The 21,577-nt window shown below is 49.8% G+C and overlaps 2 protein-coding genes across 16 annotated transcripts in view; both read left to right on the top strand.

The window, feature by feature from the left end:
- The first annotated feature begins 1,416 nt into the window (after positions 1–1,416).
- On the top strand, positions 1,417–12,758 carry PLD2 (phospholipase D2). 2 transcript variants are annotated; one of them, XM_045824606.1, is made up of 25 exons: positions 1,417–1,547; positions 2,239–2,348; positions 2,438–2,568; positions 2,672–2,814; positions 3,249–3,354; positions 3,437–3,502; positions 3,644–3,702; positions 3,840–3,932; positions 4,024–4,176; positions 4,659–4,808; positions 6,982–7,065; positions 7,209–7,287; positions 8,082–8,192; positions 8,375–8,545; positions 8,923–9,049; positions 9,224–9,342; positions 9,434–9,547; positions 9,674–9,778; positions 9,990–10,078; positions 10,185–10,298; positions 10,454–10,503; positions 10,775–10,909; positions 11,135–11,288; positions 11,667–11,781; positions 12,034–12,758. In XM_045824606.1, the coding sequence occupies exons 2-25, from the start codon at positions 2,240–2,242 to the stop codon at positions 12,256–12,258; spliced, it is 2,802 nt and encodes a 933-aa protein (XP_045680562.1). In that variant the 5' UTR covers positions 1,417–1,547; position 2,239; the 3' UTR covers positions 12,259–12,758. The 2 variants fall into 2 exon arrangements, with proteins under 2 accessions (XP_045680562.1, XP_045680561.1); XM_045824605.1 differs by lacking the exon at positions 1,417–1,547 and adding an exon at positions 1,571–1,689.
- Positions 12,759–17,537: 4,779 nt separating this feature from the next.
- MINK1 (misshapen like kinase 1) overlaps positions 17,538–21,577 on the top strand; it is a 64,421-nt gene continuing 60,381 nt past the window's right edge. For 8 of the 14 annotated variants that reach the window (XM_045824359.1, XM_045824366.1, XM_045824362.1 and 5 more), the window contains exon 1: positions 17,538–17,814. In XM_045824359.1, the coding sequence (XP_045680315.1) occupies positions 17,758–17,814 (57 nt within the window). In that variant the 5' untranslated portion in view covers positions 17,538–17,757. The remainder of the gene's footprint in view (positions 17,815–21,577) is intronic. The other 6 variants (XM_045824367.1, XM_045824369.1, XM_045824368.1 and 3 more) reach the window with 1 other exon arrangement.

Below are 21,577 nucleotides of genomic sequence, written 5' to 3'. Positions count from 1 at the left end.
GGCTTCTCTTTAACTTAACATGTTTTCAAGGTTCATCCACGTTTCAGCTTATCAGTACATCATTCTTTTTTATGGCTGAAAAATATTCTATTGTTGAGATTAAACTACATTTTGTGCATCTATTCATCAGTCGATAGACATTTGGATGTTTCTGCTTTTTGGCTAATTGAATAATGCTACTATGGACATTTCTGTACAAGGTTTTGCATGGACATGTTTTCAATTCTCTTGGGTATGTATCCAGAAGTGGAATTAGTGGGCCATATGGTAACTCTATGCTTAACATTTTAAGGCACTGCTTTCCAAGGTGACTGCACCATTTTCTTCTTCATTCACTTTTATTGCTGGGTAATAAAGCCTATACACCACAAATTAATCAAAATCAAAAACTTCTGCTCCTCAAAAAGCACCATTATTTTAAAAGGACAAACCATATTCTGGAAGAAAACATTTGCAATACACATATCTGATAAAGGATTTGTATCCAAATATATATAAAGAACACTTACAATTCAATAAGACAAATAACATGGTTTTTAAAAACTTAGCAAAAGATTTGAACACTTTACAAAAGATCTACAAATGGCTAATAAGCACATGAAACATGCTCAACATCATCAATAATCAGTGAAATACAAATAAAACTACAGTGATGGACGATTTTACTTATTAGAATGGCTAGCACTGTAAAGATCAAATGACAGTATCAAATGTTGGCCATTCCTGGAGCAAGTGAAAATGAAAGATGAAACAGTTGTTTTGTAACAGTTTGGCAGTTTGTTACAAAGATAAAGCACAGTTATTATATGACCCAGCAACTCCTATCCTAGCTATTTACCCCAGAGAAATGAAAACATTAACCACACAAAGACTTACACAGGAATGTTAGGGGGAGTTTTATATTCACAATAGACAAAAACTAGAAACAGACCAAATATCCATCCAAAGAAGAGATAAAGAAATATACTTTACTTTTTTTTAATTACACTGTCCTTTACAACCTGAAAGTGTCCCTGTTTCCCTCCAGACGGTAAGTTTCAGGACAACAGGTTCCGTGACTCTCTTGTTCACTACAGCACTCTTCAGGTCTGGCACGTAGTAAGTGCGCAATACACGTTGAATGAATGAAAGAATGCAAGCTTGCGTACGTTCATGAATTTATGGCCACCATCCCTCGGAACTTTCAACATTCCTTCCACCTAAAAACGCTGGCCAAAACAAGCCCGGTGTGGTTCATTGCCTGCTCTGTAAAGGAGCACCCGCAGGTCCCCGCCACGGAGGCGCGTCTCCATAGGGGCCGGAAAGGGCCGGGGGACGGCTCCAAGGCGGGGTAAAGTGCGCGGCGTCGAGCGCCCACAGGGAGGCAGCAGGGCACAACTGGACCGACGGCGCGGGACCGACAGGCTAACCGGCTGACTGCGCCCGCCCGACGCACAGAGCTGGCCGCGCGACCTCGCAGACCCACAGCGCAGTAGGCACCCCCGGGCCAAAGGCGGCGCGACTGCGGGCGGCGGGGGCGGGACAGAACGGACGAGAATCCCGCGGAGGTGAGGCAGGGGGCCGTCCCGCCCCCGAGGGCAGGCCCTGAGCGCCGCTCCGCCCCGGTTCGCTGGGGTGTGCCTCCTGCTCTGGCTCTTCTGCGATCCCTCTGCAGGCCACCCAGCGGCAAAGCCGGCTCGGGCTGTCAGGGTGAGGGGACGGGGGAGGGGGCGCCGCGAGGGACCCGGGAAGTCGGGCGGGGTCTGGAACGAGCCGGGGCTGCGGGGCTTCCTGACTCAGCCGCACGCTCTGATTTTGGGGTTTCCCTCCCAGGCGGGGAGCGCGTAACTTCCTCTTTTCCGCATGGACCACCTTTCCCAACTGGCCTGGCCTAGTTTGAGTCCCAGTTGTGCCCAGCCCCTTGCGACCCCGGGTCCCCTTTCCTGGGCTTTTGCTCTGCCCCAGTTCAGAGACATCCGGGCCTGGCTGGGTGCTCCTGGCTGCGTGCCCCTGATTAGGCGACGGGAGGCGGGATTCACGGGTTCTGGATGGAGGACCGAAGTAGGGGATGGAGGTTAGAGGCGGGTTGGTGGGGCATTGCAGATGCTGGGGCCATAATCCGAGAGAAATTGGGAGTTATCAGGAGCTAGGCCGGTGGGTAAGAGGGGGAACAGGGGGCAGTGGGGAAGCGTGGGGGTGGGATAGAGAGCAGAGTTCTGCAGGGCAGATCATTTCTCTGAGACTTGCCCACATTCCTAGGATGACAGCTAACCCAGAAAGCCTCTTCCCTTCTGGGGGCGACCTGGACTCCAGCCAGTTACAGATGGAGTCTGATGAGGTGGATACTCTGAGAGAGGGAGAGGACCCAGGTACACGGAGAGGATGACCCTCAGGGAGAGGAGGAGGAGGGGGACCAGACCTTTTGGAGTCTACACTCTTGCACTTTCTTTCCTTCTAGCTGACCGAATGCACCCCTTCCTGGCCATCTATGACCTTCAGCCTCTGAAAATGCACCCCTTGGTGTTTGCTCCTGGGGTTCCTGTCACAGCCCAGGTGGTGGGCACTGAAAGATATACCAGTGGATCCAAGGTACCTGGGTTGGCACCAATGGGCAGGAGTTAAGGGAGGACTGGCTAGAGTTGGGGGCTGTGACCCAACCAGGGAACACCCATTCAGTTCCTCAAACCCCCAGGTGGGAACCTGCACTCTGTATTCTGTTCGCTTGACTCATGGTGACTTTACCTGGACAACCAAGAAGAAGTTTCGTCATTTCCAGGAGCTACACCGGGACCTTCTGAGACACAAAGTCTTGATGAGCCTGCTCCCTCTGGCTCGGTGAGGGAGAATGAGACTGCTTCCTGTGAAGGGCAGGTTCAGCTCACCCTGTGGCAGCATGAGTTGTTACTGCCCCAGTCCCCGTGAGGCCTTTCTGCCTGTCTCATCCCCAGCCCCAGCCTTTCCTCTCCGAAGTACTTTCCTCCCACAACTCAGGCTACTGGGCTCCCTCCTCTGATCCTGGTTACCAGGAAACCTTCCCTGATTAGCTCTCTCTGTCCATGGTTCTGTGCCAGTATCCTACCCAGGTTGGATGCCCAAAATGCCCTTGGTAGTCTCCCCCATTTCTTGTCTCTGTTCTTAGTATAGGGGGCCTTCCTTCTGCCAGCCTCCAGGTCTCCTCCCTTTCTCCAAGGCTCCATCTCCAGTGCTTCAGGAATCCAAGCGGTGAGCTGCCCAGCTCTTCCTTGACCCTCACCCCATCCTTTCCACAGCTTTGCTGTTCCCTATTCTCCAACCCCAGAGGAAGCCAACAGAGAGATGCCCTCTCTACCCCGAGCGGGTCCTGAAGGCTCCACCAGACATGCATCCAGCAAACAGGTGCGACCCAGCACCTTTGGGAAGGCATTGGTGTGCAAATAGTTCTGGTCCTATCTGTCTCTGTCTCCCATTTCTACTTCAGAAATACTTGGAGAATTACCTCAACCGCCTCCTGACCATGTCTTTCTATCGCAACTACCGTGCCATGGTAAGATTCAGGGCTGGATGCCCGGGTCTTCTTAGGTGGATCAGGATAATCAGACCCCCAAGGAGCAGAGGACTGGAGTCAATAGGGTCTGAGGGGCTGAAAGCCAGAGTCTGTCCTCTGAGCCTTTGGTTTCTTCTGCAGACAGAGTTTCTGGAAGTCAGTCAGCTGTCCTTTATCCCAGACCTTGGATCCAAAGGACTGTAAGTGTCTGACACTCCTCACCTAGCTATCTGTAAACTTCTGAATCTCTCCCTGCTGGAGAATGGGGAGTATGGTGAAGAGTAGGCTAGGGGGTCTGGATTCCCCATCCAGCATCTGTTCTTGATTTTTCCCACAGGGAAGGGGTGATCCGGAAGCGCTCTGGTGGCCACCGTGTTCCTGGCCTCACCTGCTGTGGCCGAGACCAAGTTTGCTATCGCTGGTCCAAGAGGTGGGGCCTGGAGTTGGGCAGCTGGGCTTTGAGTGGGGGTGGAAGGAGATCCCAAGGGCAGGGAGGAACAGATAGAGACCTTCTGCTCCAGGTGGCTGGTGGTAAAGGACTCCTTCCTGCTGTACATGTGCCTCGAGACCGGTGCAATCTCCTTTGTTCAGCTCTTTGACCCTGGCTTTGAGGTGCAAGTGGGGAAAAGGAGCACAGAGACTCGGTATGGTGTCCGGATCGACACCTCCCACAGGTAAGGCCTCCCTTGTGTGGACAGACACCTGGTGAGTAAATTGCCAGCCTCAGGCCCTGAGGGGAGTTTCTTAGAAGAGCCCATGAAAAGAGGGAAGGCGTTTCCATGATTTGGCCATTATTTAGAATTGGCCATGATTTGGAACCAGGGAGCTGTTTTTTCCAGATGCTTGGGAGTGCTCCTAGAGTCCCAGCCCAGAGAAAGGGGGCTGAGTAGAAGCATGGGGGAGGGGTCCTTGATAGAAAAGAAATGCACTCCATTCATTCATTTATTCATTTAACAAACCTGAATGCCTACCACAACACTAGGTGAGAAGAACCTGGCTGTGAAAAAGGCAGATACATACCTTGTCCCTACAGAGTCGTGATGTAAGGACTAAGGGAGGAAGTGGGAAGGAGGTGATAGCTAAAGTGGGGAGGTTTCTGGGCCAGGCCAGAGGTACCATATGTGAGGCCTGTGGTCCATTTCATCATGCTGTCTAGGTCGCTGATTCTCAAGTGCAGCAGCTACCGACAGGCGAGGTGGTGGGGCCAGGAAATCACTGAGCTGGCCCAGGGCCCAGGCAGAGATTTCCTGCAGCTGCACCGGCATGACAGCTATGCTCCGCCCCGGCCTGGGATTTTGGCACGGTGGTAAGACACTGGCGTCCCTTCTGAGCTTGTCTGTGGCCTTCTTGACCCCGTTGGTCCTCTTTTATCTCCTTTGACCTCAGTAAGCTTCCCCTTTGATTTCTCAAATCTCCCTGATCCCCTGACCTCTTTCACCACACTGTTCTCTGATTCTTCTCTGATGTTTCTCATCCTCAGGCTTGATAATCTACTCTGATTCCTGAACAATCTGACCTCCTGTGATCTTTTGAACCCCCTTTTACCACACTGACCAGACTTTGTGTCCTCTATGATCTCCTCAAATCTCTCCAATTTGTTTCATTTAATAAGCATTTTCTAAGCATGAGTCAATGCCATATCCAGTGGCAGGAGTAAGACACAGTTCAGTAAATGATTCAGTCACGAAACAATGGGAACACACCATGCTGGTGGTAGATACAGGTACAAGCACAGAGGAGCAGGATCTGCCTCACTGTGGGAACATCAGGAATGGGCCTCCAGAAGGCAAGATAAAGAAAATGGAAAAGGGCAGTCCATGCAGAGAAGCTAGAGATAGCCTGGTGTGTCTGGGAACCGCAGGTCTGGCTGTTGTTGCAGAGTGAGGAGTGGCCAGAGAAGAGTCTGGAAATCGGTAGCCCCCAGTCTGTCCCCTCATACGGAGCCAAGGAGGTTGACCTTTATGACAGACAGAGGGGAGTCATGGAAGGTGATGTTGAGATGTTTTTAACATAAGAATAATAATAGCTAATAGGTACTTAAGTAGCCCTTACTATGTGCCAGGAACTATTCTTAGTGCTTTATATGTATTAACTTATTGAATTGTCCCAACAACCCTACAAGGCAGGTATAGTTATCCCCATTTTACAGGTGAGGAAATGGAGGCAAGGAGGAGTTAAGTCACTTTCCCGGGTCCCATACCTTGTAAACAGTGGAACCAGGATTCAAACCCAGGCGGTCTGGGTTAAGATCCTGCTCTTAACTATCATCCTAGAATGTTATTAAAAAGTCAAACAACATGGAAACAAAGTCCCACTGATTGTACAACCCTTTATTCCCTCTATCCCCAGCCTGTACTTCTTCCCTATAGTCCCTCCCAACAATCCATTTTCTCACCTCAGAAGTAACCCTGGCAACAGTTGGAAATTTGTCCTCCCAGATTTTTTCCAACCTATATGTTACTTTTTGTTTTAACGTAAATGAGGTCCTGTACTCCCTTCTGTGGCATAGTTTTTCACTTAATACATGTATCAGAGATTAGGCATTTAAGTTATTTCCCAGTTTTTACTCCCCCTTGCCATTTTTCACTCTTGTTTTTTTGAAAAAATTATTTATTTATTTTCAGAGAGAGAAGGGAAAAAGAAAGAGAGGGAGGAAAACATCAATGTGCAAGAGAAACATTAATTGGCTGCCTCTCACATGCCCCCAATCAGGGCCCTGGCCCACAACCCAAGCATGTGCCCTGACTGGGAATCAAACCGTCAATCTTTCAGTTTGCAGGCTGGCACTCAGCCCACTGAGCCACACCAGCCAGGGCCCATTTTTCACTCTTATAAACAATGCTGCAATGAACATAATCTGTGCCTAAGCATTTAATAGGATATATTCCTAGGAGTGGAATTACTATGTATATTTAATGGTATTAAAGGGTATGCACATTTAATAGTCTGATTGATACTGCCAAATTGTCATCTGAAAGGGTTATAAACAATGTACCCATAGTCTATGAGAATACCCACTTCCTAATATGCTAACATTGAATGTTACCAACGATTTTAATTTTTGCCAATCTAGTGAATTAAAGTTATTTAATTTTACATCAGTTTTCTTGTTTACTAGTGAAATTAAACATCTTTCCTTATGATTGACCATTTTAATTTCTTCTGTGAACTGTCAGTTCTTACTCTCTGTTCACTTTTTGGTTGGTTTATATGTGTTGGAAGTCTTTATATGTGATGTATTAATCTTCCCAGTCTTTAGTCATTTTCTTTAGTTTGTTGTCTTTTTTAATTTTTATTTTTTTTAGCTCATACTGCAAATTTACCCCACTTTGATACATTTTATACCACCTGACTTCTCTGATCACCCTTGAACTTTGACCCTGCTGTCACCTCTGACCCACGACTATCCTCTGGTCTTCACTCTCCAGAGCTTTCTGGCTTCTGACTTCCCTGACCTCCTTGGCTTGGCCTCCCCCCAGGTTTGTGAATGGGGCAGGTTACTTCGCTGCTGTGGCAGATGCCATCCTGCGAGCTCAAGAGGAGATTTTCATCACAGACTGGTGGTAAGTGGGGGGAAAGCTCAAGCAAGAAGGGGTGGGAAGGGCCTGTGGCACATCAACTTATGGGTCACAGGAGGGAGTCAAGAGGGAGGAGTGGCTGGTTGTCTGGGGCTTAGCTTATCCTCCTCACCCCCCGCAAATCCCAGGTTGAGTCCTGAGATTTACCTGAAGCGTCCAGCCTATTCAGATGACTGGAGATTGGACATTATGCTCAAAAAGAAGGCGGTGAGGAGAGTGGTCAGGCTGGAAGGGAGGTGTGGTGGGGGTTGCCTGTGGGTGGAGTTTGGTTAGAAGGGACCAAATTATGGAGGAACATAGGAATCTGAGGCTTCAGGGGGAGGAAACGTGCCCATCCTACCTCAGTGTCCAGCAAAGCATCACCTCCTCCTCTTCCCTAAGGAGAACTGACACCTCCCTCTTTATGCTCCTCTTCTACCTGGTATGGACTTCCCTCCCGGTAGCCATTGCACTTTATAGTGTTACCTGGGGGTGTAATGTCTATTTCTCACTGGATTGGTTAATATCACTAGTTCCAGGACCAGGCACAGTGCCTGCCATGTTGGAGGCATTCACAGATGTTGATGGACAGGAGGATAGATAAGTGGATGATGGAGAGCGGATAGGTGAAAGGATGGAAAAATGATGGAGAGGGAGATATGTGGAAGGATATGAGTTTGGAAAGGTGGATCAATAGGAAGGTGGGTGTGTAGTTGGATGAATGATAGGCAGTAGGTAAGGGGATAAATAAATGGGAAGATGGATGGATGGATAATGGCAGGTAGGTGGGTAGATATGTAGATATATGAGTGAGAGAGAGGATTGCTCACCCATTGCTAGGTGACAAAACACAATGCAGGGTGTAAGTTGCATCTCCAGAGCAACTGGAGATGCAAGAGCATTGCATCTCCAGGCTGGGTGAAGGGATATCCAGGAATCCTGAGCAAGGGGAAGGGTTTGGCAAGGTGGAAAGGGGCCATTCTGAGAGAGGCATTAGGATCTGATACCCTGCACACCACCAGGAAGAGGGTGTCCGTGTGTCCATACTGCTGTTTAAGGAAGTGGAGTTGGCCTTGAGCATCAACAGTGGCTATAGCAAGAGGGCACTGATGCTGCTGCACCCCAATATTAAGGTAACTCATGCCTCAGAGACCCCTCCTACACTGCAGCCCTCCTCACCACACTTCCCAGTCCTCTTCACCCTCCCTTTCCTTAAACATCTTATCCTTCTAGCTTTCCATCTTCCTACCAGCATCGCCTCTCATCTCTCTCTCACCAAAGCCCACCCTCATGAGCTTTTTCATGCCTGTTCCAGGTGATGCGCCACCCAGACCATGTGACACTGTGGGCCCATCATGAGAAACTCCTGGTGGTGGACCAAGTAGTGGCCTTTATGGGAGGGCTGGATCTTGCCTATGGCCGTTGGGATGACATGCACTACCGACTGACTGACCTTGGAGACTCCGCTGAATCAGCTGCCCCAGAGGTAACCCCCCAAGGCCTTGCTGAACTCCCCCAAACTCAGCTAACTGAATTCGTAGCCCTTTCCAGCTCTCCCTTTCCTTTCCAGTCATTCCAAGCGCTGCCCACATTCAGTGTTCCTTGGCCCTCCTGGAACCACTTTGAAGATATAATGACCCAGTCCCTTTCCCATTTCCACTAACCACACTCCCCCCACACACCAATTTCTCTAGGACGTGCAGCTGCAGGGGAGGGCTGGGAAATCAGACTTCATTTTTACTTTCTGTGTCTCTGTCTCTCTGTCTCATGCCCCTTCAGTGTTCCTATCTTCTCTTTGGCTCTGGCTCTGTATGGCCCCCATGACCTCCCCTTGCCCATGGCTTGGGTGTGTTCCTCTCACAGCCTCCCACCCCGTGCTCAGACTCTCCAGCCATCCCAGACCACCCTCACAGCCAGTTCTTCTGGCTGGGCAAGGACTACAGCAATCTTAACACTAAGGACTGGGTGCAGCTGGACCGGCCTTTTGAGGGTGAGGATCCCCAAGGGCTGGGAGCAGGGGACAAAAGTCAGAGCTGGGACTGAGAAAGGGACAAGCTGGGTCAAGGATAATGCAGCCTTCCCTCTGGTCAGCTCCTCCTCCCTGCCTCATGTGTCCCCAAGAGACCATCCCTGACCTCTCTTTTGACTCTTCTGGGACCCCCAGATTTCATCGACAGAAAGATCACACCACGCATGCCATGGCGGGATGTTGGGGTGGTTGTCCATGGCCCACCTGCCCGGGACCTGGCCCGACACTTCATCCAGCGCTGGAACTTCACCAAGGTGCTCACTCCTTCCTGCTAGTGCTCGAGGTTGGGAGGCCACCAGGGGCAGCTTGCCACCTCCCACTGACTCTGCCGGTCCTCCACCTCAGACTACCAAGGCCAAGTACAAGACACCCATGTACCCTTACCTGCTGCCCAAGTCCACCAGCACTGCAGACCAGCTCCCCTTCACACTCCCAGGGGGGCAGTGCACCACTGTGCAGGTGAGACCCCAACTTCAGCCCACCCCCAGTCCTCCATCCCTTTAGTCCACTCTCCCTGACCTTAGAGCCCTCCAGACTCCTGCCCTCCTGGAGTCAGGAGCCACATCACATTTACTGTTCCCCCAGGTCTTGCGGTCAGTGGACCGCTGGTCAGCAGGGACTTCGGAGAACTCCATCCTCAATGCCTACCTGCACACTATCAGGGAGAGCCAGCACTTCCTCTACATTGAGGTCTGACTAGGGGGAGGAGGGAAGAAAATGGAGATGTCGCAGGAGAGAGACTTAGGATGTCAGTGGGATCACTGTTGTGGGCTGGTGTGGCTGGGCCTGGAGGGAAGCAGAAGCCTGGGATGGGGACCTGGACTGGGGAAAGGATGGCAGCTGAGAGCTGAGGGCAGGGCCAGGGCCTGGTGCTGATGCCTCCCTTTGGTCCCTGCCCCAGAATCAGTTCTTCATTAGCTGCTCAGATGGACGGACAGTTCTGAACAAGGTGGGCGATGAGATTGTGGACAGAATCCTGAAGGCCCACAAGTAAGGTGGACTGGCAGGAGGCGGGAGATTGTGGGTGTGGTTTAAGCCCACCTGGGGGGTGGGGCTTTGGAGAGAAACCACACCTCTGACTCTACCCCTTCCCCAGACAGGGGCAGTGCTTCCGAGTCTACGTGCTTCTGCCCCTGCTCCCAGGTTTTGAGGGTGACATCTCCACAGGGGGTGGTAACTCCATCCAAGCCATTCTGCACTTCACCTACAGGTGACCTATGGGGTCTCCATGGCCCCATTCACTCATGCCTCCCTCCTGGTTCTGTCCCGACCCCTTCCCACTAGACTTTGGAGGTCTGCCTCTCTCCTGACATTCGCCGTCTCCTCCTCCAGCCTTCCTTTCTCTCACCCGTTCTTTTCCCTCAGGACCCTGTGTCGCGGGGAACATTCAATCCTACATCGCCTCAAAGCAGCCAGTGAGTTCTGGGGTCCGGGGGCTCAAGCCCTGGACCTCTGGGGAAGGGGAGATCAGGGACCTGGAGACCCAGGTGAAGGGAAGGAGTCTATCATACCTGTGTGCTTCTGGGTCTACTGTCCTGAGACCACAGGTGGTCTGTCACTGGAGGGAGAAGTATATAGACTAGGCTGTAAAGGGCTTCTGAAGTGAGGAGGTGGGTGGAACAGGGCTCCCTCTGCACTGCGGGGCACCTCTCACCTCACTCCCCTCCCCATCTCTTTTACTTACAGTGGGTACAGCGTGGCGGGACTATATGTCTATCTGTGGGCTCCGCACACACGGAGAGCTGGGTGAGCACCCAGTCTCAGAGCTCATCTATATCCACAGCAAGATGCTCATTGCAGATGACCGGACAGTCATCATTGGTCAGTGCTGGATCTGGGTCCCTGGTAGCAAGAGCAGGGTGGGAGAGGTGGAGCAGGGCCCAGTCAGGGGCAATGGGATGAGGGGAGGTGACTGCCACTGCGGCCCAGTTGGGGATGGAAGCCAAAGAAGGTGTGTTGCTCACAGTCATGTGCTCTGGTAGAGGTGATGGGGTGGAGGGGTCCCCTGGGCTCAGGCAGACACAACGTGTTCTGTACCAACCCCAGGCTCTGCGAACATCAATGACCGGAGCCTTCTGGGAAAGCGGGACAGTGAGCTGGCTGTGCTGATTGAGGACACAGAGATGGAGCCATCCCTCATGGATGGCATGGAATATCAGGCGGGCAGGTTTGCCTTGAGTTTGAGGAAGCACTGCTTCAGGTAGAGGCCTGGTTGGGTGCTAGATGGTGTGGCGGGAGATGGAGGTGGGGCGGGGAGTCTGCCTTTTGAGCAGGTACAATTGTTTAGACATAGTGCCGGATTTCTCAATAGGCAGACTACTCAAGTTTGAGGTGCCAGCAAAGTAGAGACACCAAAAAAATGAGAAAAATACTTTTAAAATAATTTGATATATTTTAAAGCATCAAAGTAGTCACCAAAGTAGAGACAAATGAGGGCTCTGTTGGACTCCTTGACACTATTTTGTTGTTTAGCACTGCATCCATTCTGAATGACCTGGGTAGGCACAGCATAGCTTCCCTGGCATTCAGGCTCTCTAAGGATCTTAATTGGCACTGCTTGGACCCCTTTGTCCTGTAGCGTGGTTCTCGGAGCAGATGCCCGGCCAGATCTGGATCTCCGAGACCCTGTCTGTGATGACTTCTTTCAGTTGTGGCACGATATAGCTGAGAGCAATGCTAATATCTATGAGCAGGTGGGCATTGAGGGGAGTGGGCCAGAGGGCACTTCATGGATTATCCTGTTCAGGGTGGGATGGAGAGAAGCCACACTGCACCACCATCCTCAGAAGGGGCATGGGAGTCTAGGGTCATATCATAGGATTCAGTGGCTCAGGGTTGGTGTGCGGGGAGATGATGTGAATATGGGGGCATTCAGCTCAGCTGGGCTTGGGCTCTTGGCAAGGTCTCCCCAAACCTTATTGGCTTCCATGCTTCCTCCCCCCTAGATCTTCCGCTGCCTGCCATCCAATGCCATACGTTCTCTGCGGGCACTCCGGGAATACGTGACCGTGGAGCCCCTAGCCATGGTCAGCCCTCCCTTGGCCCGGTCTGAGCTCACCCAGGTTCAGGGCCATCTGGTCCACTTTCCCCTCAAGTTCCTGGAGGATGAGTCTTTGTTGCCCCCGCTGGGTAGCAAGGAGGGCATGATACCCCTAGAAGTATGGACATAGCTGCACCTCCAGCCAGAAGAGGTCACCAGCTGCTGGGCTCCAAGTCTGGCTCCCTGCCCCCTGACCTTGAGGACTGAGGGCAACGCCCTTTGAGACCTGTGGGAGGCAGCATCTCTGAAGGGAATGAGAGAAGTGACAGAGGACCCTTTCTTGAGAAGCAGCTAAAGAGGACACTCCCACCCCTGGGCTGGTGAGACAGGAGGGGGTCCCAGAGGAGTTCATCCTCCCTGCTGCCCAGTTTAAACCACTGCTACAGAGGAGAAGCAAAACTCCTGCCAGAAAGCCTGGAACAAGACTTCCCATCCTTCCCTTCCTCTGCCCCAGGGCCTCTCCCAGCCCATTGCTGCAAGATGGAGGGAAGGATGAAGCCACTCCTGGCTTCAGCCCCCACAGTGAGGAGGGGTCGAGGGCACACAGTGACTCCCTTCACCAACCTGCTGACAGACACTAACTTTCTATCAGTTTAATAAGCGTTTCATAAATAAAACAGTAGAAAACATCCATGCCTCTTCCTCAGTCAAACTGAGTACTTGTCTCACCCACCCCTCACCCCCCTGCCTACACATAGCACCAGGTTTCTTCACCTTCTTGCCACCCCACTCCTTTCTCCCTGCTGTCTCCATCTCCATTGTACTTGTCTGTGGCTTTAGGAGCTCGATCACCTAGCTGCTGGGAGGAGAAGTTCACACAGTACTGCCTGGGTAGAAGGAAACCAGGACACCTGGAGAACAGGGGGCTGATGTTGCAGCTGCAGATGAGGGCGGTGCACAGAGAAGATCCCGGAGGAGCTGCCTTCTGTTACTCAAGTGACAGCACAGGGAGAGGCTCAGGGAAGCCCCTTGTGAAGTGGCTAAGGGCATAGACTTAAGGTCAGGAAGAACAGGGCCCAAATCCTGGAGTTATCACTTATGGCCAAGGTGCCTTCTCAAGTCATCATTTCTAGGCCTCAGTGATCCCTACTGGGAAATGGGAATGATACATAACTGGCTTGTTGTAAGATTCAGTCATCGACTTAAATATTTACTGAGCACCTGCAATTTGCCAGACACTGTTCTAGACTCACAGAAGTGAGTACAACGAAGTCCCCACCCTCATGGGGCCCCCTTAGGCACATATGTATTGAAGCCTCACTGTCCAGTACAGTAGTCACTAGCCACATTTGGCTATTTATCTTTAAATTAATTAAAACTAGAATGATTAAAGATTTAGTTTATCATTTGCACTGGCCACATTTCAAGGGTTCACTTGTTGCTAATGGCTAGCATATTGGACCCTACAGGTATAGATAGATCATTTCCATCCTTACACACAGTTCTATTGGATGGTGCTGCTCCAGAGCGGGGAAGAGAGAAAATAAAGGCTATAATCCACAGAGAGTATATAGCACACACCGGATTGAGAAGGGTTATCTCCCAGGGTGGGCAGAGGAAAAGGGGTAACAGACAGGTATACAGAGAACGCTTCAAGTGAATCAGTGACTTGTATTTCTTAAGCTGAGTGGTAGGTATATGAACTTTCATTATGTATAATCGTATCTTTTTATATATCTGAAATATTTTGCAATTAGAAAAAGTTTAGCACATGTCCTGGCTCTTGCCCTTCATTCCCCCAAGCCTCATTCCACAGTCTCTAATTGACCACAGGGGAGTAGAGTGAGGAGTTTAGGAAGCCTTCCTGGAAGAGGGGTGTGCTGGTAGATGATGTGGAGAGAGGAAATGCTGTTGTCTTGTTCCCATCCTCTCAAGCCCAGTCCTCCCTTCCTCTGCAGAAGCTATTTCCATACATGAAATCCCCCCTCCCACATTTAGCGGTCCCCTGGTACTAATCGGCATTCTGCTAATTAGCCTCATTGTCAGCACTAAGTGCCTCTTTCCCTAGGGTACCATTACCTCATTAACTGTGGAGTGGGTGGAGGCAGTGCTGCCGGGGCTGGGGCTGGGGCTGGGCCAGGGGCTGGGGCTTGGTGGGCTTCTGTTTCACACTGTCTGTCTATCTTCCCCTCCCTCCACACATCAGTCCTGAGTTTCTTAAATGGAGGCCACCCCAGTGCAGGGAAAAATGTAGTGGGCTTGAGATTGGAAGAGTTGGCTCTAGACCAGTGATTTTCAACCTTTTTCATCTCATGGCACACATAAACTAATTACTAAAATTCTGCAGCACACACAAAAATATATTTTTTGCCAATCTGACAAAAAAATAGGTATAATTTTTATTCATTCACCCAGACAGCTATTGTTGTATTGGCTGTTGTCATTTTTTTATTTCACAATCTAAGGGTTATCCCTTAGTGCCCCTGACTAAATAATCAGGTATTGCATGTTGTAAAAATTCTTGTGGCACAACGGTTTAAACTCGCTGCTCTAGACCCAGGTTAAAGAGAGTGAATTCATCCTCCCAAGGTGGCTGGGAGGCACTGAGGGCAACTGGGCCAGTGTAAAATGTTCATTCTTTGCCCCGGGGTACTACGATGTCTTATGTTTAATATATTAATGTCTGATCTCTTTAAGTTTCAATTAAGGACACACACACATGCACACACACAGAAGTGGCAAAAGTAGATGATAATAATTAATAATACAATAATTAATAAATAAATAATACTTCTTGGGTGGGTAGCTCAGTTGGTTTGAGCATTGTCCTGACATGCCAAGGTTGTGGGTTTTATCCCTGGCCAGGACACATGCAGAAGTCAAGCAATGAATGCATGAATGGGTGGAACACCCAATCGATTTTTCTCTTTCTTTCATCATTAAAAAGAAATAATACAAGAATATGCCGTGGCTGGTGTGCCCCAGCGGATTGAGTGCTGGCCTGTGAACCAAAGGGTCATTGGTTTGATTCCCAGTCAGGGCACATGCCTGGGTTGCAGGTCAGGCCCCCAGTAGGGGGCATGTGAGAGGCAACCACACATTGATGTTTCTCTCCCTCTTCCCCTCTATCTAAAAATAAATAAAATCTTTTTTAAAATACAAGAATAAACTTTGTGTTTCATATACTCACAACTGTAAACCTACTTTTGCCAACCCCTGTGTATATAAAAGTAGAAAATTAAGATAATGAAGCCTCACATATCCATCAAATCTGTACTCCAGTTTTGGTAATTGTTGGCAGGGGCGCAATCTTGTTTTCCTGTCCCCCAGATTAACTGCCTCTTGAGGTTTGGAGGGCCATTTGTCCTATCTGTGATCTTCATTTGCTCATTCAACAATTCTGTATCTCTTAATTGAACACTACCTCTGAGTCAGGCATTAGTAAGTTTATTGAGGACCTGGTATATGACAAGTGTTTTCATACCTAATTTTATTTTATACTATCCTCCCTGTTACTGTCTCTATTTTATCTCTATTTTACAGATGATAGACTTGAGCCTCAGGAATTTAATGACTTGCCAAAGCAACAACTTCAAATTCTTTGTTTTTTTCCTACTATCCCATGGTCTTGACCTTGAATTACTGTATATCACAGTACCTACCCAGACAACAGAGGCCTTCATGCCTTCAATCACTTATGTTATGGAATCACTAGTCAGTGCCAGGCCCTGTGCAGGACACAGCTGACATAATTCCTGTCTTTAAGGAGATTCAGTAGACATTTACAATTCAATGTGCTAAATGTTACCATGGATTTAAAGCCAGGTAAAAACAGAAGAGTCAAACTCACTCTTAGTGAATCAAGGAAGGCTTCATGGAGAAAGTTTAGGACAAAACATGTAGGACAAAACAAGTAGAACAAAACAAAGAGCAGCGGGCATGCTTAGAATATTCCAGGGAGAGCAAACAGAAGTGCAAAGGCTAGAGGAGGGTCTGTTGAGTTCTGAGAACTAGTTTTATTATGGCTAGACTATGTGGGCTTCAATGGTGGAATACTGAGAAACAAGGCAGGAGAAGCAGGCAGAATCTTGAAGTGTCTTTGATGTTACATTTTAGACCCTACTCAAGAGAGAGTAGGGAGCCAGTGAAGGGTCTAAATAGGAGAGTGACACCAGATCTGAGTTTTAGAAAAATTGCTATGGGTAAGGGGAATTGATTTAAGGGAGTTGGACAGGGAGACCGAGTAGGAGGCTGATAAGAATAATGGAGGTGAGTAGCGACTGTGGCTTGAACAAAGACAATGGCAAGGTGAATAGGGGTGCAGAGGAGCAAGACTGGATGTGCATCTGAAAGTACTAAGGAGAAGGATCCAGAAGGGAGGATGTTAGCCCCTTTCCAAGGACTTTTCATTCAAACTCTCCTAAATGATGTTTTCATTAAGGCTGGTTGGTGGTGGGGTCTTGCAGAGATAGTATTGCTTTTGGAAGTGATGTTGAGGATCAGCCTTCTCCCTCAACATCACAGCAAAAGGCCCAGAGAAGCAAAGCAACTTGCTCAAGGTCACACAGCATGTCAGTGGCAGTACATGACTCCTTATCCTTTATCTAGCATTACCTGGCCTCCAGGGAGGCTAATGACTGGGGGTGCTATGCCAACACGGGTAGACCTAAGGTGCCCCAAGAAAGATGTGAAAGGGTTAGGCAGATTCCTCCTTCTCTGCACCTCTCCCTGCCACCCTTTTCCCCACACGTGGCTCCAGTGATCAATGAATAATTGTTGAAACAATTCCTTTGTGCAGCAAAAGCGGTTTCAGAGATTAAGGTCTTCGGTAAGAGTACCTATCTTGAGATCTCAAGTCCCCTCCTCAACACTCCCCTCTCCAGCTAGGGAAGGGGTTAAAGGGCATTCCTGAGGAAGCCAGTCCCACCCACTGCACTCCCCAACTCCTTCGTGGCTTCTTCAGCCAAATTCTCACTGAGAGGCCCCTCCTTCAGCGGCTCCACTGTTGCCATGGCAATTAGGTGGGTGGATAGCCCATCCTATCTAGAGGCCACCCAACCCTCGCGTGGGGAGTTACCATAACAACCCCCCTAGTAATAGAGGGGGTTGGGTTCCTCCTTCTTCTGCAAATAGAGAGGTGGGTGGTTTGATTGGCAGCTGGGCACACGAAAGAGGAGATAAAGGGAAGGAAAGGCGTCAAAGGAGAGCTAAGAAGAAATGGGGGTGAGAAAGAGAATAAAATAGGGAAAGAGAAGGAAACGCCTGTGCGCACGCGCAACAGCTGGTGGGCGCGCTCCACGGCCTCCTCCGGCCGACGCCCACTTCTTACAAGCCAGGCTCGCGCGGTCGCTTAGTCCTCACGCGCTCCTTTCTTTATCTCTCCTGCGCCTGCGCGCAGGTGTCGGTGCCTAGGGGGAGGGGGAACCCAACGCGTTCGCGTCACGTTCTCTGGTCTACCATCCCAGTGCGCCGCCACTCTGCGCCTGCGCAGGAGAGTCGGGAGGCTCGGGTTGCAGGCTCCCGGGCTATAGCTCCTGTCAGCTCGTGGGTCGGTCTTCCTGCCGGCCCTCCCCCTCCCCGGTGGTGTCCGCCCCTAGGATCCCCCGATGGGGGAGAAGTGGCGACGGCGGCAGCGGAGTAGCAGAGCAGGAGCGTGAGTGGCCCCGGGGCCCGATTCCCCGCGGAGGCCATGGGCGACCCAGCCCCCGCCCGCAGCTTGGACGACATCGACCTGTCCGCCCTGCGGGTGAGCGCGCCGCCCCCAGCTTCGCACCGGTTCTTGTTCTCGCCGCAGGGGAGCGGGTTGGCTGCACGCCTCAAGTGCTCCCCGGGGCCCCCTACTGCAGCCGGCCGGGTCCCTGGGCGACCCCCGCCCCTTCCCCGGGTGCCCACCGCGGCTGGGCCCCCGTCCTCTTCTCTCCTTTCTCCACTTGCTGCAAATTCTGGGAGCCAGTTCAGTCCCCACCCTTGGTGCCCCGCCCCCACACTTCCCTGCCATCTCTACCTTTGGCTAAGGTTCCGGAACCCCTTTTCCAAGATGTTTGATGGTCACCCTCTAGTTCCCTTAAACTTAAGCCCATCACCTCCAGAATCTTTATTATGGTGCCCCCTTCCCCCCACTCCCTTGCCCTTACTTAGCTCTTTTTCCTCCCCCTCCTTTCTCTTTCTCGAATTTTGACTTTGCAACTGTCTTGACAAGCTCCCCCCTCATCAACCTTTCTCCTTCTCGGCCACCCCTGAATTACATCTCTACCTGATCGGAATTTCGGCCTCGCGTCTTCACCCCACACCTTCTTCCGTTGCCCTCATCGCCCTGTTCAGCTCTCCCTTAGCCCTTCTCTTGTGTTTCAAGTGCAGCAGTCCAGAACCAGGCATTTCCGGTCTCAGGGTCCCTGAATATTATATTACCAACTCTGCAGCAGTGTGGGGCTGGGAGGAAAGACAAGTGCACTGGGGGAGGAGGGAAAGCATTTATTCTCTTCAGAAACTCGAGCATGGGCTGGGAAGAGGATGTTTATGTATGTACACACAAAAAACACATGCTGTATGTGGTCAGAAAGGAGGTATGGAAAACCTGCTGGAGGGTGGAGGAGGTAATGGAGATCTCTCACCAAAGGGGCTAATTAGAAAAGGGATAAAAAGAAACTACTGCGACAGGAATTTCTTCGAAATACCTATTTATTGCTCCTCTTGGGGCGCTTGCATGCCCTCATTTGGGAGCTTTCAGCAGTTTTTATGTGCTTTCTTCAGGAGGGAGCTCTGACTTAAGGGGCGGTTTAGTGATTTCAAGGTGAACACTCCAGACTGCCACCCAAGTGGTGCTTTGTCCTGAGTCCTTCCGGTTTTTCAACAGGCCTAGATGGAGAGCAGGCTTTCCCGTCTCTGGGTTAGCTTCTCCTGAGGCCCTATATAAATTGTCTTCTGGTTTTGGAGTTAGCCAGGGAACATGGCCAGTATAAGGAAAAGGCGGTCAGCCACACAGGTGCCCCGGATATGACTGGAGGGGAGAGGGGAATTGAAGAGAGCAGAGTCATGTTGTTAATTGGGTTTCTCTAGGTGACACAGTTTTTCTCGCCATTCAGGTCATAATTGTTTGGTGCAGTGTTGGGCTAGGAGACCTGACTTGCTGAAGATAAGTTTGCTGAGAAGGGAGACTGGGTATTGAATTACTGTGTGTGTGTCTGTGTGTGCTGGTGGGGAGAGCGTGGAAAGGCTTTCAGAGAGAGATTGGTAAGGTCAGTTTAAACTTCGATTGTCAAGTGAAGCTGTTGGAGTTTAAGATGGTAATTCAGGCTCCCCTTGATGTGCTTCTTTCTAGGATGAACCCCTAGCTTTCCTCCCCACCCTGGTTGTTAATTAACTGGCTGCAGGTTCTGTGGCTGTGGTGACTTGTAACACAATGAAAAAGGGGTGCGTCCAAACCATGACCTTTGATTTAAACCTTGTGGGACTCTGCTTGAGCTTCTGTTTCCCTTTAGCCTCCTCTGCTAGTTTGGCTTGGATTCTCAGCCTGGGATTTCCAGCAATTCTGCAAACACACTTTGACCTTGGTTGTGGTATTTCCCTTCTGGACTTCTCTGTTTGAAGCAATATTAGCCTCCTTCCTCAGTTGCCTCCTGCCTTATTCTCCTCTCCTATTACAGAGAAGCCGCAGACCTGTTCCCTACCTAGCACTTGTCTTTCTTGCCTCAGGCTTCTTAAGAAAGCATTTTTCCCAGCACTCCCCAGGTACCACCCCAGTACACCAGGGCTTGAGGGAAAGCTGTGCTTTCTTTGAAATGGGGCTGGAGAGGGCCTGCTTCCGCTTTGCTCCTGACCTTTTCTTAGTTCCTGCCCCCTCTGCTCCACCCCAGAGAGCTGCTGTGACATTGTGGAGCAGCTAGCTCAGTCATCTCCTATTCTATTCCTGTTTTCCAGTGAGAAATTGGTAACCTGGAGAATTAACAGCAAAGATGTTTCCCTTTACACCATCTTGTGTTGGGGGCCTGGTGAGGGGGATGGGAGAGGAATATATAAAGCATTTATTAGCTGGTCTTGAAGAGACCAAATTGTCATTCTCCTCTTGTTTCAAGATAAGGCTTGATTTTCAACTGGTGATGAGAGTAATAGTCTGCTATTAGGGAAGATTGAATTGCACTAATCTCTTAGTCGTGTGTGGGGAGGCCACTTTGTGACCACAGGCATACTTGACCTCTTTTAGGCTCCACCTCACCATCAGCACAGCAGAATAGGGTTGTATTCCTGAGTTCAAGTCCTGGCTTTCTCACTGTAACTTTGGCCTTGCTCCTCCTTCTTTTCTTACTTGCTATATATTTTGCAAAGAGCCTGACCCTTTCTAAGGCTCCGTTTTCTTATCTGTATAAGTGAGGATAGTGTAGTACTGAGCTAAGGGTTGCTGAGGGTTAATGAAATACCGTATGCTAAGTACTTAGTCCAGTTTCTGGCACACAGTGACCATATATGCTAGTCCTTATTGTTGTTAATTGTTATCAAATGGCAATCAGAGAAGCCTTCTAGGACAACTGTATCTAAAATAGCACTCCCCTGCTTAATAGTCATATAAAATTTTATGTAGCATTCCCTTAGTCTGCTTTATTTTACTTCATAATATTTATCACCAGCTGACATATATATTTATTTTCATCAACCCTGATTGAAGTGTAAGTTCAGTGAAAGTTCCATGACCATTTTGCCATTTTTGCATCCCCAGTGCCTGTAACAGTGTTTTGCACATAATGGGGGCTCAAGTGTTTGTTGAATAAATGCATGTTATAATAAGTGAGAGCTCTTAGCACAATGCTTGCTTAGAGAAAGCATCAACAAATGACACACTTGTTAGGCTTCCTCTTGCTCCTCTTTTATATACACATAATTAAGAATATTTCTCTTCTGAGTTGTTTTTGGAATCAGACCTTGTCTGGTGGTAAACAGAGTTCTGGAAGCCTCCTTCTGAGCGGTGCTCTTCAAGTAAAGTTAGGCTCATTCAAGAGAAAATTTGGGCCTCTTGTTTGAAACCTTCTCTGTGTCCAAGCTTGGTTATATTCCAGAAGAACCTTCTGACTTGGAACTCTTGGCTTCTCACAAAGGACAAGTATCAGTGGGAGTGGACGGGACAAGGAGGGAGCAGACCCCAGGCTGGCCTCTTTCCTTTGCATTGCTCCCTTTGGTTGACCCACTTCATAAATCAAACAGCTTCTCTTTACCGTCCAACCAGCTGGAAGTTTTAGACTGCAGTGTCCTTGAAACTGCAGCTATGTGCAATGTGGTTGTATTGAAATAATGCAATGGAGCACAGTCAGGAGGGACTTGTTGCTGGGTAGTAGTGCTGACAGAGATGTTCTTTTTCAATGATTTTGTGTTGTTGTGTTTGTTCTTTGGAGAAGTCTCTTCCTCTTGTTTCTTCATGAGGCTGGGGAACCAGCACCACTTGGAAAGCTGGCAGTTCTGGGCACGGATTTCTAGGCTGCTGAGCAATGCAGGACTGCTACTGTGTTCTGATGTGCTAGCTG

This window comes from Phyllostomus hastatus, unplaced genomic scaffold (assembly GCF_019186645.2).
Source record: "Phyllostomus hastatus isolate PE091 unplaced genomic scaffold, TTU_PhHast_1.1 phas_scaffold_55, whole genome shotgun sequence".
Classification (NCBI taxonomy): Eukaryota; Metazoa; Chordata; class Mammalia; order Chiroptera; family Phyllostomidae; genus Phyllostomus; species Phyllostomus hastatus.
The sequence above is the reverse complement of the archived record's forward strand: the minus strand, read 5'-3'. Positions and strand labels throughout refer to the sequence as shown.

Bases quoted from the DNA above. Each gene is read 5' to 3' on its own strand.
- PLD2 (XM_045824606.1), top strand. From the start codon at position 2,240: ATGACAGCTAACCCAGAAAGCCTCTTCCCTTCTGGGGGCGACCTGGAC. The intron at 9,548-9,673 runs GTGAGACCCCAA...CTGTTCCCCCAG, and splicing joins GGCAGTGCACCACTGTGCAG to GTCTTGCGGTCAGTGGACCG. The intron at 11,782-12,033 runs GTGGGCATTGAG...CCTCCCCCCTAG, and splicing joins ATGCTAATATCTATGAGCAG to ATCTTCCGCTGCCTGCCATC.